The sequence below is a fragment of the Stegastes partitus genome, unplaced genomic scaffold (assembly GCF_000690725.1).
Source record: "Stegastes partitus isolate 25-593 unplaced genomic scaffold, Stegastes_partitus-1.0.2 Scaffold455, whole genome shotgun sequence".
Lineage (NCBI taxonomy): Eukaryota > Metazoa > Chordata > Actinopteri > Pomacentridae > Stegastes > Stegastes partitus.
The window spans coordinates 413-14598 of NW_007578186.1; the positions used below are offsets into that span (position 1 = coordinate 413).

Sequence of the window (14186 nt, forward strand, 5' to 3'; positions counted from 1 at the left end):
ACAGGTGAGGTTGAGCTTGATTATACAAGTCACACCTGTGACACTGATGCAATAGTTTATAGTGTGCAATCATTTTCGAACCAAAATAACATCTTCGGTGCAAGGGTGTGAATACTTTTGCAACAGTGAAATACAGACTTGTGCAATCTATTCATAGTAAAGAGTGCTTATGAACAAAAACAGTGATGGATTGTTGTGTTTGTGCCATTTCCTTTCATATGAACAGGTGAAACTCACTTTTGCTTTGTTCTGTTCTGAGAAATTGAGTTTTGGTCATGGGTGTGAATACTTTTGCAACCCACTGTAGGTGGCTACCTTGGCTACTAAAGTTATAACCTCAATAGTATGAAATTCCTTCAACCCAGACTGCTGAAGCCTGATATCAGGTTTGGAGAGTACATTCTTCTGTGGAGCAAAGACAAATGTGTTCTGTCCCCTTTTAAAAACATGTCTGTAAGATGAACAAATACAGCAAGAAAAAACAGTTTTATTGTTGATAGCTGATGACCTGACTCTTGTTTTTAATTGAGACCGACAGTCTTCAACTTCTGTCATTCACTGGTCAACGTCAGATATCTTTTTTTTTTTTAAATCACATGCAGTACACAGTACAAATTAACAAAACAATTTAATTCTAATGCAGTCTCAGTATGTGGTACCAGGTAACATCAAACTACATGAAAGAGACACAATTAAAGTTCTGTCACTTCTGTGACACTCACTTTAAAAGACCTATGTCAAGAGCAAATGTCACAAAACACACAATATCAACACACACACACATGAATGCACAATTTCATCTGAAACAGAGTATGTGTACTGGAGTCTATATAGTAACTCACATTCATTCAGCATTTCCACACACTGTACAAACTGTACAACTTTTTAAAGTTAGTAGAAAATTTCATGAAACAATCACTTGAGCCTACTTAACCTGTTGTTTCAGTACGTATGCCCTAAAAGAAAATTAGAAAAGGATTTTCTATTGACAAAGTGAACAATTATTTATCATAAACAGCATGCGGGCATGGATTTTCTTGTTTAGGATCCAGTATGTCTAAAAACATGTCAGCCTAACTGATAAACGTTAGCATGATGAGTCAAAGTGAGATAAAATCCACATATGTAAATATATATAACAGTTTTTAAGTGCTAACACATAATTACAATCAATAATGAAGCAAGAATGTACTACTGAGAGATCTATGAGAAAGTCCTTATCAGAGTCATTTGAGTTCTCTCCCATTCAAACCAATGCTTCCATGTGAAGCAACAAGCTCAAAATGAACCATAGTCAGTATTTGAACACATCATGGTGAGTGTTCTCTACACTGGTGCAAATCCTTGAATTACACTCTTGACATAATGGCCATCATTCACATCTTTGCAACAACCTCCTCGGCCTAGAACAGAGGAAGAGATACAATTAAAACCAAGGCAGATATTATTGTCATTCCTCTGAATATTGTAGTCACATCAGTATCAAAGTCAGCATCATGAAGCACATATTTTTGTTCTATTCTAGTTCTCAAAACTACTTTACACAGTTGAGACTTTGTTCTTTTATAAGGTCATGTTTTCTCTGGTTTAACTGATTTAATATAGTTCAGCTGTGAGTCTGCTGTGGTCAGCTTTGCCATTATGCAGTCTGTCATCTGACCTCCTCCTCACCTTCCTGTCTTCACTGGAGTCTTTATTAACCAGACCTTCATCGCTGGCAGCCTGCAGACTGTCGAAGGTGCCCTGCCTCTCTCGCTCCATCGCCGGCGTGTTTCTTTCTCTCCGCCGGTTCTTCCAGGACTCCATGATGCCCTCCAGACAGGTAAACTTGGTGTCAGTAGTGCAGGCGTACATCCCTATAGGCACCGCCAGCACCATTGCCAAAACTATCACCACTATATGAATCAGCTTCTCCCTCTGCTCCATCTCAGTAATGTCACTTCCTGTTACAAACACGATGCACTGGCCCGGACGTGGTGCCTGGTTCTTGAGGGTGACACAGATTTCATATTTTGTAGCAGGCATCAGATCAGAGACGGAGTAAGAGTGGATCCCAGGGCCGATGTAGATCATTTCTTTTTTATCGTCGCCTGCGAAACCAAAGTGGATGGTGAACCAGGTCTCAGCCGGGTGCTCCAGGGTGGCGTACCACTCGATGGAGATGCCACGCACTGTCTGTTTGGCGATGCGGATGTCGATGAAGACATTTTCATCACCGGCGCCTGGTGCAGACGGTGAACCGGGGTAGAGCGGCGACTGGGAGCTGTCAGGAGAGCGGACATCGAGGAGGATGCTGACGGAGGAGTTTCCGATGAAGTTTACTGCAGAGCAGGTGTAGACACCACGGTCAGCCGCGTGGAGGGACGGGATCACCAGGAAGGACCTGATGGTGTCCTCATCCACTCTTTCCTGAGATTCTGGGAGGACATTGAAAGTATCCAGTGTTATTTTACAGAACACACAAGCTTAGAGAATGTGAAAAAATGTTTTTGTTTTTTTTTTTACCTGAAAATAATATGCCTTCAGGATTCTATTCTAATAATAGCAAATGTTCTTTCTATTTGTCCCCATTAAAAAAATTTAAAACAATGTGACTTCCAACAACCCATCACAGACATTGAATGATGAAAAATTGTGTAGGTAGGATCCTATGTATTCAACATTCATATATATATATATATATATTGTAGGGCTGCAAGAGTTGTTTTAGCTATGAAAGAATCTTTAGTCTATCACGTCCAGCAAAGTGGTTATGTTTTCATTACCGTTTGCTTGTTTGTCTGCCAGTCAGCAAGATTATGAAGAAACTACCAGGGCCACTTTAATTAAATTTTGTGGAGCAATGGAGCATAGACAAATGAAGACCCCACTAAAGTTTGGTGCAGATCTGGGTTGGGTTACACAATCACATAGCACAGAAGAGTGGGCTGTTGTGTAGTGAACAATTACTTGTTTGGTCCATAATATGTCAAAAAAAATAACAAATTCTGTGCATCACAAATTCAGTAATTGATGTAATCAGATAGCTTAACATTGACTGTAACAAAAGCAGCAAATCCTAGCAGCAAAGTTGCAACTAATGGCTTTATGAATCAATAGTAGATGTAGATATTTTTTTAGTAAATTCAAGATTAAAGTAAAGATTTGATCAATTCTGTTTATTATTAGCCAGTAAGATACTAATCGTGGATTGTGAGACTTTATGTAACTCTTTAATTGATTGTGAGAAATGAATCTGATCTCTAATCTTTTGGAAAACAGCTGCAGAGGATCCAGGATACAATAGCTGTTGATCAACGTTGCCTTACTGTAAACTGTATTTGCATCTTTACCTACTTCTAAGTAACCGTCACTATGAGGTATACTCATGTAAATTCTGTGAACTGCAGCTTATCTGGCCACCTCTGGTGACTCAGATGACTGTATGATGAAAGGACAATAATGGGAGCAGCAGCCTGGCTCCCAGTTTATGAAGGACCAGTTGTTTGAAGTCCTCAAAGCACTCCACTCTAAAGGTTAAGTCTAATGACGCAGAGGGCCCAACATTAGGTAGGCCACACTGTAATCTGCAACACTCTTAATCGACACTGATGGTGTTGTGCAGATTGACAGATCGGTGGTGTTTATACAGCGGTGGGCCAATATCCAGATTTAACCCTCCTCAAGGGTTACAGGGGTCTGCGATTAAAATGTGTGTTTAAGCATCTAATTTATCGCACTTTATCGTGGATGACACACTGTGAACATCACACTCTTACCATGAAATCCTCTGATTATCTTCAGGCCATATGTCCACCACACGGCGGGGTCCGGCCTCGCCTTGGCGACGCAGTGCAGGGTGAGGTTGGCGCCCTGCGGCAGGCTGATGTTCGCGGAAGGAGCGCTGACCACCGGCTTCATGCACGCCTGCAGCTCGATCTCATGAAAGAACTTGCCCGCCCTAAAGTCCGGCCCTGAGCAGGTCAAGTAGGAGTTCATCAGGATAATCGGGGGGCTTAGGGACCTGATGAACTCCACGAAGCCCTTCAGGCGACAGTCGCAGAGCCACGCGTTGTCGTGGAGCGCCAGGACGACGTTGGGCACAAACGCGGTCGCCTCCCTCTCCTCCGTGCTCTGTAATTTCTGGTAGAGGGGCCAGTTTTGGAAGACCTCCTTCGATATGACCGTTAGCCGATTGAAGGATAAGTCTAAGTAAGTCAGACCTGGCAAAAATTTTAACGCATGCTCCGGCAGGACGTCCAGCTGGTTGTGCTTCAGGTCCAGAATCTTGAGGGCCGGCGTGTCCTCGAACGCTGTCCATGGTACTGAACGCAGCTTGTTCCCTTGCAGACGGAGCTCGGTTAAGTTCCCCAAACCTTCCAGGCCCTTCGAGTTTATCACTGTGATATCATTGAAGTTCAGCCACAAGTTCTCCAAGGCGGGGGTTTTAGAGAAAGCCCCTTTGGGTATTTCAGTAAAGTGAGATTTTTCTATGCGTATTTTGGTCATATCATCTGGAAGATTCTCTGGTATGGCTCCAAACGCGCTCTCCTCCATACATATGAGCGACCTGAAGGGAAGAGTTTATATGATGAAATGGTTACTGTGTACGAATCAGAGGCTTAATTTCACCTTTGTATTTTCATGCAATCGTGTCCTTCACCGCTGACCGAGTCACCGTTACGCATCGACACAAATAGGTTAAAAGACGACAGCACATGAAATCAGGTCTTACCTTCCATGACGCTCTTCAACACAGCTGCACCCGCGTAAACATTGAGAATGAACTCCACACGCCTGGATGTTGAACAAAACTATAACTAGCAGGTAACAAATTATGTCCATAGTCCGCGAAGATCCCTGAATTTGAAGGCTACATTCGTGCTCAAGACATGTCGAGTGCGGCAGACGAGAGAAGCCTATTAAGCTTTAATCCCCAACATACGGTGCAGGAACAAGTGGCATCTGATTCTTGGGCAAGACGTGCATGATTAACACTTGACGGTGTCACTAGGTCTGACCTACTATGCTGTTGAGCAGGTGTCACTTTCTGATGAGCCAAACAGGCAGCTGCAGATGTAGCTATAATTTACTAATGCTTTATAGGTCAATAATAAGATTACCAGGTTACCAGGGGGTGGAAAAGCCCTCCTACTGGTGTTTACTAGTAGGCAGTCTATTAATAAAGACTTGAAAGTGTCACAAACACGTTAATTCTGTAGTTTTACAAGTTAATAAATTGGTTTTGAAAGAAGTTTTTGCATGTTATTTTCCAGAAAACAAGTTGTTCATTAGAAGGTCTAATGATGTATTTTAAAAAGCTAAAAAGACAAATTTTCTGCTGCCTGTAAAAAAAAATCACGTGTCAGCAAAAAAATATTCTAATCAGCAGCTTGTAATTATGCATAAAGTGTTAATAAACACGTTATCAACATTAATAAGGCTATTACAACTCATGATCATCTAATTTTCTGAAAAATGTATCCAATCAACTACCAGAAAACCAACAACATTAATTAAAGAGCATTAATATTTTCTGAATGGAAACAGGTTGAGAACCGAACAGTGTGGTGAGGTGAAGACAGGTTGTAAGAAGACACAGTATTACATCCTGGATACGTATATATAAAAGTTTATTTCATTATTTTCAAATACGTAGTGTCATTGGAATGAATAGCTCTACATTTATTGGGATAGTGATGCCTCTAGGTGGCACAAGATGGGTACATAGAGAGATTTCAGTATGTGTCTCATTGCTGGGAATATAAATCATTTCACATTTCATTTCTGCATCATTTCCCACCCTATTTACATTGTGTCATAGTTCAGTCCTTCCTGTACTTCTCTCCAGCTCCAGCTTCTCTCCATTCACCAAAGTGTTGAACCATGCCTATGTGTATATCTTCTCTGAGAACCTATGACAGATATATACAGAGGCACAGAATTAACTGTATATGTAAGTGTACATCATCCGGTGAAATATTTACAAATCATACACATACATATATGATATAAACAATGGAGTATCTACCATTGAGTTCCCTTTAAATCAGATCGGGTTGAAAAGGTTTCTTCGCTGGGCCAAAACAAATGAGATGAAATATAACTTACAGTGTTTGCGATGTGCTTTCAGTTTTCAACATGTTTTTTTTTTTCTTACAGGCTTAGTGATTTTAAAAAAACATTCTTTTAGACATAAAAGCATGCGCGCGTTTGAGTCTTACTATTAATGGATGCATGGCAGTCCAGTGAGGTTCACTTGATCTGCAAGAAATTATTCTAGAACTACCCAGTTAATCAAATTCTTTAAACTGATATTTCCATTATAGTGCACCGTGCAAAAGTTCTTTGATAGAAGTTGGCTCTCTGTGGCGGTGGAGTTGGTGGCATTATCCAGCGAGGAGGGACAGGTGGGGGGGAATCCCATGGTGTGGGCGTATGGGAGCGAGTGGGAGGGGGACTGACGTCAGGGTGCTGCTGAGGGTGAGAATATGGGTAGTGCTGAGGGTATGGATGCGGGTGGAAATGAGGGGGGTGAGGGTGGTGGTGGGCGTGCGAATGAGCGTTTGGGTTTCGAGTGTGACGCGGGTGCGGGTGAGAGCGAGGGAGATGACGCGGAGCGGGAGCCGGAGCTGGAGCATGACGTCAGCAGAAGTACTCGTTAGGCTGTCCCTCTATCTTAGCTGTGGCCTCGGAGTCCAGGCTGGAGCGAGCTGACAGCAGCCTGTTGGACTCTTCTGGGTTCAGTCTGTTCAAATACTCGCCCTCGAGCCCTTTGGCCTTTGTGCCAGGCGACAGTGTTTCAAAGGTCACATAGGAATCTTGGATGTCCTTTGTTTTTTTCCCCCAGTACTTCTGAATGCGTCTCTTCAGCGCCCCACAGCAGACGATGACTGTGAGCGGCACCGCGATGATACAGGCCACTGTGATCACAATCACATTAATCAGCTTCTGAGTGCCGGTCGCACTAGCTGCTTCATCGGTGGAAAATATGACACACTGCTCTTTCTTGGGGATCAGTCCCCTCACGCACACACAGGCAATGTACTTGGTCCTGGGCACTAACCCTTCGATGGTGACACGGTTCTGACCCGCCCCAACATTGATCTTTCTCATGTCCCTCTCCCCAAACACTGCATACAGCACACTAAACGCTGTTGTGTTTTTGGCTTTAGGGGCTCTCCAGTTCAGAGAAATTGTATTGTCTGTGTCCCCCACCACCTTCACTGAGCGGACCACCCTGTCCGGGTCCTGCTGCAGCGACGAGGTGTTGGCCGCCAGGTTGCTTAGGTTAGTCTTCTCCAGATCCAGCAGCGCGTCTGGGTTGGAGGAGGTGGCGGGCCCTGGGGTGGCTCTGTCAACCACACTGTAGCTGGCCAGTCCAGGATCAAGACTGAGACCAGGTAGAAGGCCAGGATCCAGCGCAGGCAGGGATGAAGGGGTGGAGGTTGGAACCACATATCTGGCAACCAGTTTCTCCTGGTAGGCAGCTTTGCCCATTTGGTTCGGTTTCTTTACTTTGGGCTTCTTGTCATTGGTGGTTTGGTTCCCCTCTGGTTTTGGTGAGTTAGAGACAATGAGAGAAATGACAGCCTCGGCGTTCCCTGCATAGTTAGTAGCCTTGCAGATGAATTTCCCTGAATCACGGTAGGACACGGCTGGAACACTGAGGATGGACCAGGTGATTCCCTCCTTTGAGGTTTCCTGCTGGACTGTGGCAGCATAAAGAGAAGAATGCGGTTATTATACGATAATTACAAGCACAAACCCTATGAAAAAGAACAAAAATGTAAAAAGTAATACGCATCTGAGAAATATCCCCTTTGATAAATGGGCAATGAGGCACCAAGCAGGTGATTACACAATGTTGCATTGATCATCATTGGTGTTGCATAATTCACTGTGGTGGCCACAGCTGTCAGTCAGACTTAAAACCTTACTAACTCCACTGATAGCTCTCTGTTTAATTAACAGCAGCAGACAAAATCATCTTATCTCAGGCACAACGCAATGCAAGACCCGGACAGCCAAAGAGCTGCTGACTCACCTGTTCCATTAAGGGCTCGTCCATCTGCCCTGCGCCAAGTCAGGTCAGGGATAGGAACTCCGATGGTCCCACAGCGGAGCAGCACATTGTTCCCAACGGCGCTCCGGACTCGTGCCACAGCTGTGTGGATACGCGGGAGCTGACAGCGCCGCAGCTCAGCATCACTGAACAAGACCCCCGACACGCTCTCCGGAGCTGAACACCGGAGCCTTGTGTCGATGAAAGCCACTGAGAGAGTCTGAGACTTCTGGAACTGGACCAGGTCATAGAGCCGACAGTCACACACCCAGGGGTTGTCATGGAGACCTAAGGGGTGAAGAGGACACAAGTGAGGAGGCTACAGGAGGAAGACGAGCGTCCAGCTGTGTGCAAAGTGATAGACCAGCCTGCAGATGGCTGGTGTAGATGTTAGGATGTTAATCCTGTAAGAGGATTAACATTTAATTCATAAACTACATCATGGTCATGACTACGGCAATGATGATGATGATGATGATGATGATGATGATGATGATGATGATGATGATGATGATGAAATGGTAGTGGTGGTGGTCCAGCGATCAAGGTCAGACTGCTGCCATTTCACTCTCCTGTTCTTGACCAAAGCACCTGCCACTAGAAGTGAACCTGGAGCAGCTTTATTTCTGATTCTGTTCCAAATTAAAGCATTGAAGTGCAGCAACACAGTACATACAGCTCTAAAATTCAATCCAGCAAAACACATACTTCTTTTTGATTTTTTGGTATTATGAATAGTACTAGTCAAAAATAATGACTTCTCCTGTGAAATGAAATGAATGAAATGAAAAATACTTTATTTATCCCAGAAGGGAAATTCAATAGTGAAGATAAGTTTTCTATCTGTATCTGTATCTGTATCTGTTTTTCTTATTAACAATTTTCATGTTTCCATTATTGGCTGCCCACAGAAAGAGTTACAGATGTTGACAAATACGTTATTAAAAACTTAAATCTGCTCACAGCTATAGTACAGTCTGATATCATTTTGTAAAGGTGAATATCCTGCTTTATAATGCCAAATGGGGACGTGAAAATAAAGTATCACCCTAGTCTTTACAAGCAAAACGTTAATTTGTTTTCCAAGGCTGATAACATTTTAAATTTTGATGGAGCAGATTTTTATTTTATTTTGTTTAATCATTTTTTTTATCATCCACCAGCACTTGGTGAATGATGCTTGTTTAAGAATGTTGCTTTGCGCAAATTTGCACACTTTACGCACAACAAAGGAGGCTGCACCTAGAGCGCATTTTAGGTGTTTCATACTGAGGAAGGTTGGATGCAAGGATGAGCACATTTCCTTACCAAGTATCATCTTGGAGCTCTCTGGCCCTTGCGTAGGTTTTGCAGCCAGCCAGGTGGAAAGCACCTCCGCCGGCAGCGTCAGCAGGCTGTTGCTGGACAGATCCAGGTAGGTGAGGTTCCTGATGTACGTGGTGGCTTCAGCGGGCAGCGAGGTGAGCTGGTTGTTGTGCAAATCGAGAAGTCTGAGACTGGGCATATCCATGAGAGATTCCCAGGGAAAGGCGGTGAGGGCATTCCCGTCCAGACGAAGCTCTTCCAGGTTGAACAGTCCCCGGAAACTGTCCGAGTTCACGGTGGACAGCGTGTTGAAAGACATCCACAGGAATTCCAGACTGGAGAGGTAGTTGAAGGCTTCGCTTGGTATCCGCTGGATGGACGTCTTCTCAATCCGAAGCTTGGACGTGTCAACGGGGAACCCGACAGGCACAAGAGATATCTCGGGGTCGTTGCAAATGACGCTCCTAAAAGAGGAACACATGAGTACATTTTCACTGACCTTCAAGTCACCTTCCATAAATTACATTTGAACAAAGTGATTAAGTAAATTCAAATAAAATAACTGACACCAAATCACCAAAGTATTCAGTTAGATTCTGCCAAATATGTTGAGAATTCACAGCAAAAACAAATAAAAAAGAAAAAGAAAAATGCTGTGGATAATAATTTTGAATTCCCCAACCAATCCAAGCACATAAAACGCATAGATGGAAACGTTGAAAGTGCCTTTGAGAGATAATCCTGCATTAAATAAAATTGGACCGACATGCACTCCCTGAATTATCTTTTGTACACGTGTTCACTTCTATGCAAACATCTGCTCTCATAAGACCTGTCCGTCTAAAAAGTTGCGTCTGTGCGCACAAACCAAAACCCATCATAGTGTGTTTTAGAAGATAAAAAATAAAATAAAATCATTGCTATTTGGACATCCTCCTTACCTGGCCTTTGATCCATCACTCAGGTTGTGGTAAAAACAGCTGCACTGCGAAGGGCAGGAGCTCACTGGGGAGAAAAGTTCACCTGTGGCCACGTAGAGCCCCAGGAGCAGGACGAGGAACATTTTGGCCCACTTTTACGCATACGCAGTTTGCCTACATGCGCCCAGTTTGCGCCCACAAAAGTCACACAGACTTGCTTTTTTCTCTCATTTACAGGAATATCATCCGCATGGCTTTGTCCCACCGCTTCGCTGTCCCATAGTGATCAGACTGCTATGAGTCCCGAGATAAAAAGGATAGACAAGGATTAGCGAAAGGACTGGCGTTCGTTTCATTTGGATGCGTATTGCATCCCGGAATCCGATAGGCTGCGCAGAGACGTCCCCATTTATTATCACAGAAAAACACTTCCGAAATGGTCATAATCCACTGTGATGTTTGATTTTTTTTTCTTTCCCTCAAATGTAGCATGTTCATTTGAGCCCTGCCGTGACTGTTAATCTGTAAGTGGACGGCACTATATTTTACCACAAGGTGGCCCCTATATCATAACCTGTGGCCCCTACCTTGGGGCCAATGTGCATTTTCTTAATTTGCCATCACTTTTTATTTGCAGAACTAATATAAATGCAATACTATTATCATAAAGTAACTAATTTATTTGTCTGTTAGAAAGCACAGATGAAAAATTTGATCTCTCATTATAGCAATAATCAGATATTCTATTCTATATCAGCTCTATAGACGTTTTTATTGCAAATAAAAAGAAAAGAAAATGAGCCTGTTTGCTGAGGTCTGAAGTAGGCAGCAAGCAGTTTCACAGGAGTCAAATGAATGGCACAATGTTTCTCTTACAGAAACTAAATTTTTTTTAAGTTTTGTTGGCGGCAACAACAGGTAACATTAGTTCCATTACAATATTTTACTTGTACATGTGGTCTATTAATAAACAAGAAGCTATGTGACACTAGCATAATTTGTCATAATAAATAATAAAAACTACAATAGTAATGGAATTAAGCTAAATCAGTTGAATGAAAGAGACCCATGGCCTTTAGATTTCACCTCAGTAGCCCTTTTGGACATAATCCAGCACTACCAGGGGAATACCTTCAATTGTAAAGCTTTTGTTTTGCAATGGAGGTAAATACTATGTATTATTTGGCATCTGTCCACCGAGTTTCCCCTTGCATTTCATCACACTGAAAGTTCAGTATTACAGTTGGCTGGCACTTGGAAGCGTGCCGACTTTGGTCTGAAGAGATGACGAAATGCACGCCTTTAATGTGTTTGACCAACTTGGCAGCAAGAACCCATTTTGACATCTGATCCACATTTAACCACAGAGCCAGGGGTCAAAGGTTTTAGCGCACAAAACAAAAAGTTTGATAGAGATTAAACCCTGCAGATTAAACATGAGCAGAAAAATAAGACTTCATTTGGAAATGTTAGATATGATGTGGTTTCTCTCTATCTCGTGTGTACGTGAGCGTGCAACACAGTCCTCCTTAATCCAGCCATGATTATTAGCATTCTTTCTTTGTTTTATTGTCCTCTTTGACTCAGAGGTCTTACGCTATACACGGTTTTAGAAAGGTGTTGAGCAATCACGTCCCCTCGTGTTTAAAAACGTAAACATTCCACATTACACGGCAAGTCGTTAATCTCATTTGCTGAAGCCAATAAAGCCGGTCCTTGTACTTTGTATGAACCAAAAGGAAGGATTTTATTTGAGATGCAGTGTCATTGTTTGTGTGCAGAAAGTCTAATAAGCATTATGAAATTAGAATAAATCAGGGTGTTGCTGTATGCAACATAAAGCAAGATAACGCAAGATTTGTCAAAATGAACTTGAGTTTGCTTCAGTTCGTAAACACTGCCACCAAAAAAGTCATCAATAATTTAAAACAGCACTAGTATTGTGTAGATATACTTACTTGTGTCTTTTTTATATATATATTTCTGGGATTGTTGCCTTACAGGGTTCAATCTAGAGTGGGATAAATTTATAAAAGTGACAAAAATGTGGAAATTGCACAGATAAAGTCATGCCAGGGTCTTACATGGACTGAGTTGGGAGATTAAACAAATCAAAGAAATTCAATGAATGAATTAACTGATCTATTTTAAACATATATAATTGAATGGTTAGTTTTTCTTACTATGGCACCATAGGTCATCTGACAGAAGTGCTTACATGAACACGTCAGATTAGCCATTTGTTTTAGAAAGAAGTCTATGATAACCCTAAAAATAATGGATCTTGACCTTTTGCATTTCCTCATGATTTAGCACTTCACACTTTTTCACCTATATTTCACAAGATTGCTGATCTTATAATCCTGAGACTGAGAGAGACCTCAGCTGCACAATGTCAGGCTTGTTTCCCCTCCAGCCTTATGGCATGAAAAGCTCCAAATGCTGCTGCAGCTGAAACATGACGAACCCACTGAAGGCTTTGGGTGATGACAAAATGTTCATGTAATTTACTCACGCTGATCAACTAAAACTGAACTGGAGCGCAAACTTTTACTGTGCGCCAGATTTTGCCGTCATCAAACAATAAACCCCAGACTGAATCAAGTTTCTGTTGACACATGTTGTGTCTGCAGTTCCAAAATTCCAATTTTGTTTTGTCCTCTATCGTTTCAGACGGAGAGTAGGTTTAATCCCTTGAGGTCAGCATGTCTGTCAAAAGCTTGATTTTCTACGAGACGCAAATTTTTAAAAAAAAGAAGTCGACAAAGCAAATGCTGACATGTCCAGTTTCCCATTCACTCGGCAAAGCAGCAACCTGCCATATGGGAGAAAAGGATTAATAAAGATACAGATCAACAGTAGCGACATGGAGCCTCTGTAGTGTATTCACAGCAATCACTTTTCAATAGAGAATGATCAGGGTCACTGTAATGAATTAAAATACATCACATACATTATAATTACAAATAAACTCTGCATAAGCTGCAAAACATCGGTATACATAACAGCTTAAATCTAGAAATAGTGTGTGCTTATCTGTTGGCTGCAGATAAAAACCCACATCAAATGCATTCATATGTACAGTTTTAACCTTGTAGCCTCAGGATGTGACCTTGAATCAAACACTGAGCTGCATCTCATGGCACACACATGGAAATGTAGGAAGAATGGGATTGTTATTATTGAAATGAATGAAAGAAATCTTTGAATGTTCTGGTTTGAGGTTTTGTTTTCTTATTACATGTGTTGTAACACACCTACTGCAGACTTGACCACACCAACACAGCAAGGGGCAAAAGACCACATAGCCTCATAGCAGGAAAGGGTTTCATTTATTTATTTTTGAGTAAAAATACAATGAAATCAAAAGAAAAAAAAACATTTAGGCTCATAGTAATATTGTAATTCATCAATGAACAAGTCCTACCAACAAGATTGGAGGGAAGGAAGAGTCAAAGGTCAAAGGTGAGCTGTGCTGCAGGTTGATTTCCTCGCAGGTCGTTGACAGCTTTTAAACATCACCTGTTTGAGTCACTTCCATGAACGAGGACAATACCACACGTCAACCTTTAAAAGCCCAACTTTGCCTCATAACCATGGTGCTTGTGGCAGACTCTGGGCTGCACACAAAGAATTACAGAATTTGCGGCATGTGGCATGAGTACAGATGGGTGACAAATTCAAGGAAGAACCAACAACACTGATCAGTGCACACTGGCATTGATTCTACAAGTCTATGGAACTCTACTGAAGAGATGGAACAGCATTCTTCCTCAAGATATGAACTAATTTGGCGTTTTGATGGTGTTGGTAGTGGAGAGCACTGCTTCACACTGGTTCATAATCTCCTTCATATAATTCATCTACCCATTATTAAACCATTCAAAGACAACTCCAGTCATATGAAGGGAGGCATC

At 42.2% G+C, this 14186-nt stretch overlaps 2 protein-coding genes across 2 annotated transcripts; both read right to left on the bottom strand.

Annotated features, from left to right (window-relative positions):
• Nucleotides 1–1596: 1596 nt before the first annotated feature.
• LOC103360607 (leucine-rich repeat, immunoglobulin-like domain and transmembrane domain-containing protein 2) lies at nt 1597–4824 on the bottom strand. Its single transcript, XM_008286427.1, has 3 exons — nt 4715–4824; nt 3759–4549; nt 1597–2417 (listed from the first exon to the last, which is right to left on the bottom strand). The coding sequence occupies exons 1-3, from the start codon at nt 4822–4824 to the stop codon at nt 1597–1599; spliced, it is 1722 nt and encodes a 573-aa protein (XP_008284649.1).
• A 1800-nt stretch (nt 4825–6624) lies between these two features.
• lrit1a (leucine-rich repeat, immunoglobulin-like and transmembrane domains 1a) lies at nt 6625–10412 on the bottom strand. Its single transcript, XM_008286428.1, has 4 exons — nt 10291–10412; nt 9353–9813; nt 8027–8332; nt 6625–7691 (listed from the first exon to the last, which is right to left on the bottom strand). Exons 1-4 carry the CDS (start codon nt 10410–10412, stop codon nt 6625–6627), a joined length of 1956 nt encoding a protein of 651 aa, XP_008284650.1.
• Nucleotides 10413–14186: the final 3774 nt, after the last annotated feature.

Bases quoted from the DNA above. Each gene is read 5' to 3' on its own strand.
- LOC103360607 (XM_008286427.1), bottom strand. From the start codon at position 4,824: ATGGACATAATTTGTTACCTGCTAGTTATAGTTTTGTTCAACATCCAG. The intron at 4,550-4,714 runs GTAAGACCTGAT...TCTTCCCTTCAG, and splicing joins GTTGAAGAGCGTCATGGAAG to GTCGCTCATATGTATGGAGG. The intron at 2,418-3,758 runs GTAAGAGTGTGA...ATGTCCTCCCAG, and splicing joins GATAATCAGAGGATTTCATG to AATCTCAGGAAAGAGTGGAT.
- lrit1a (XM_008286428.1), bottom strand. From the start codon at position 10,412: ATGTTCCTCGTCCTGCTCCTGGGGCTCTACGTGGCCACAGGTGAACTT. The intron at 9,814-10,290 runs GTAAGGAGGATG...TTCCTCTTTTAG, and splicing joins AGTGATGGATCAAAGGCCAG to GAGCGTCATTTGCAACGACC. The intron at 7,692-8,026 runs GTGAGTCAGCAG...ATGCTGCCACAG, and splicing joins ACGAGCCCTTAATGGAACAG to TCCAGCAGGAAACCTCAAAG.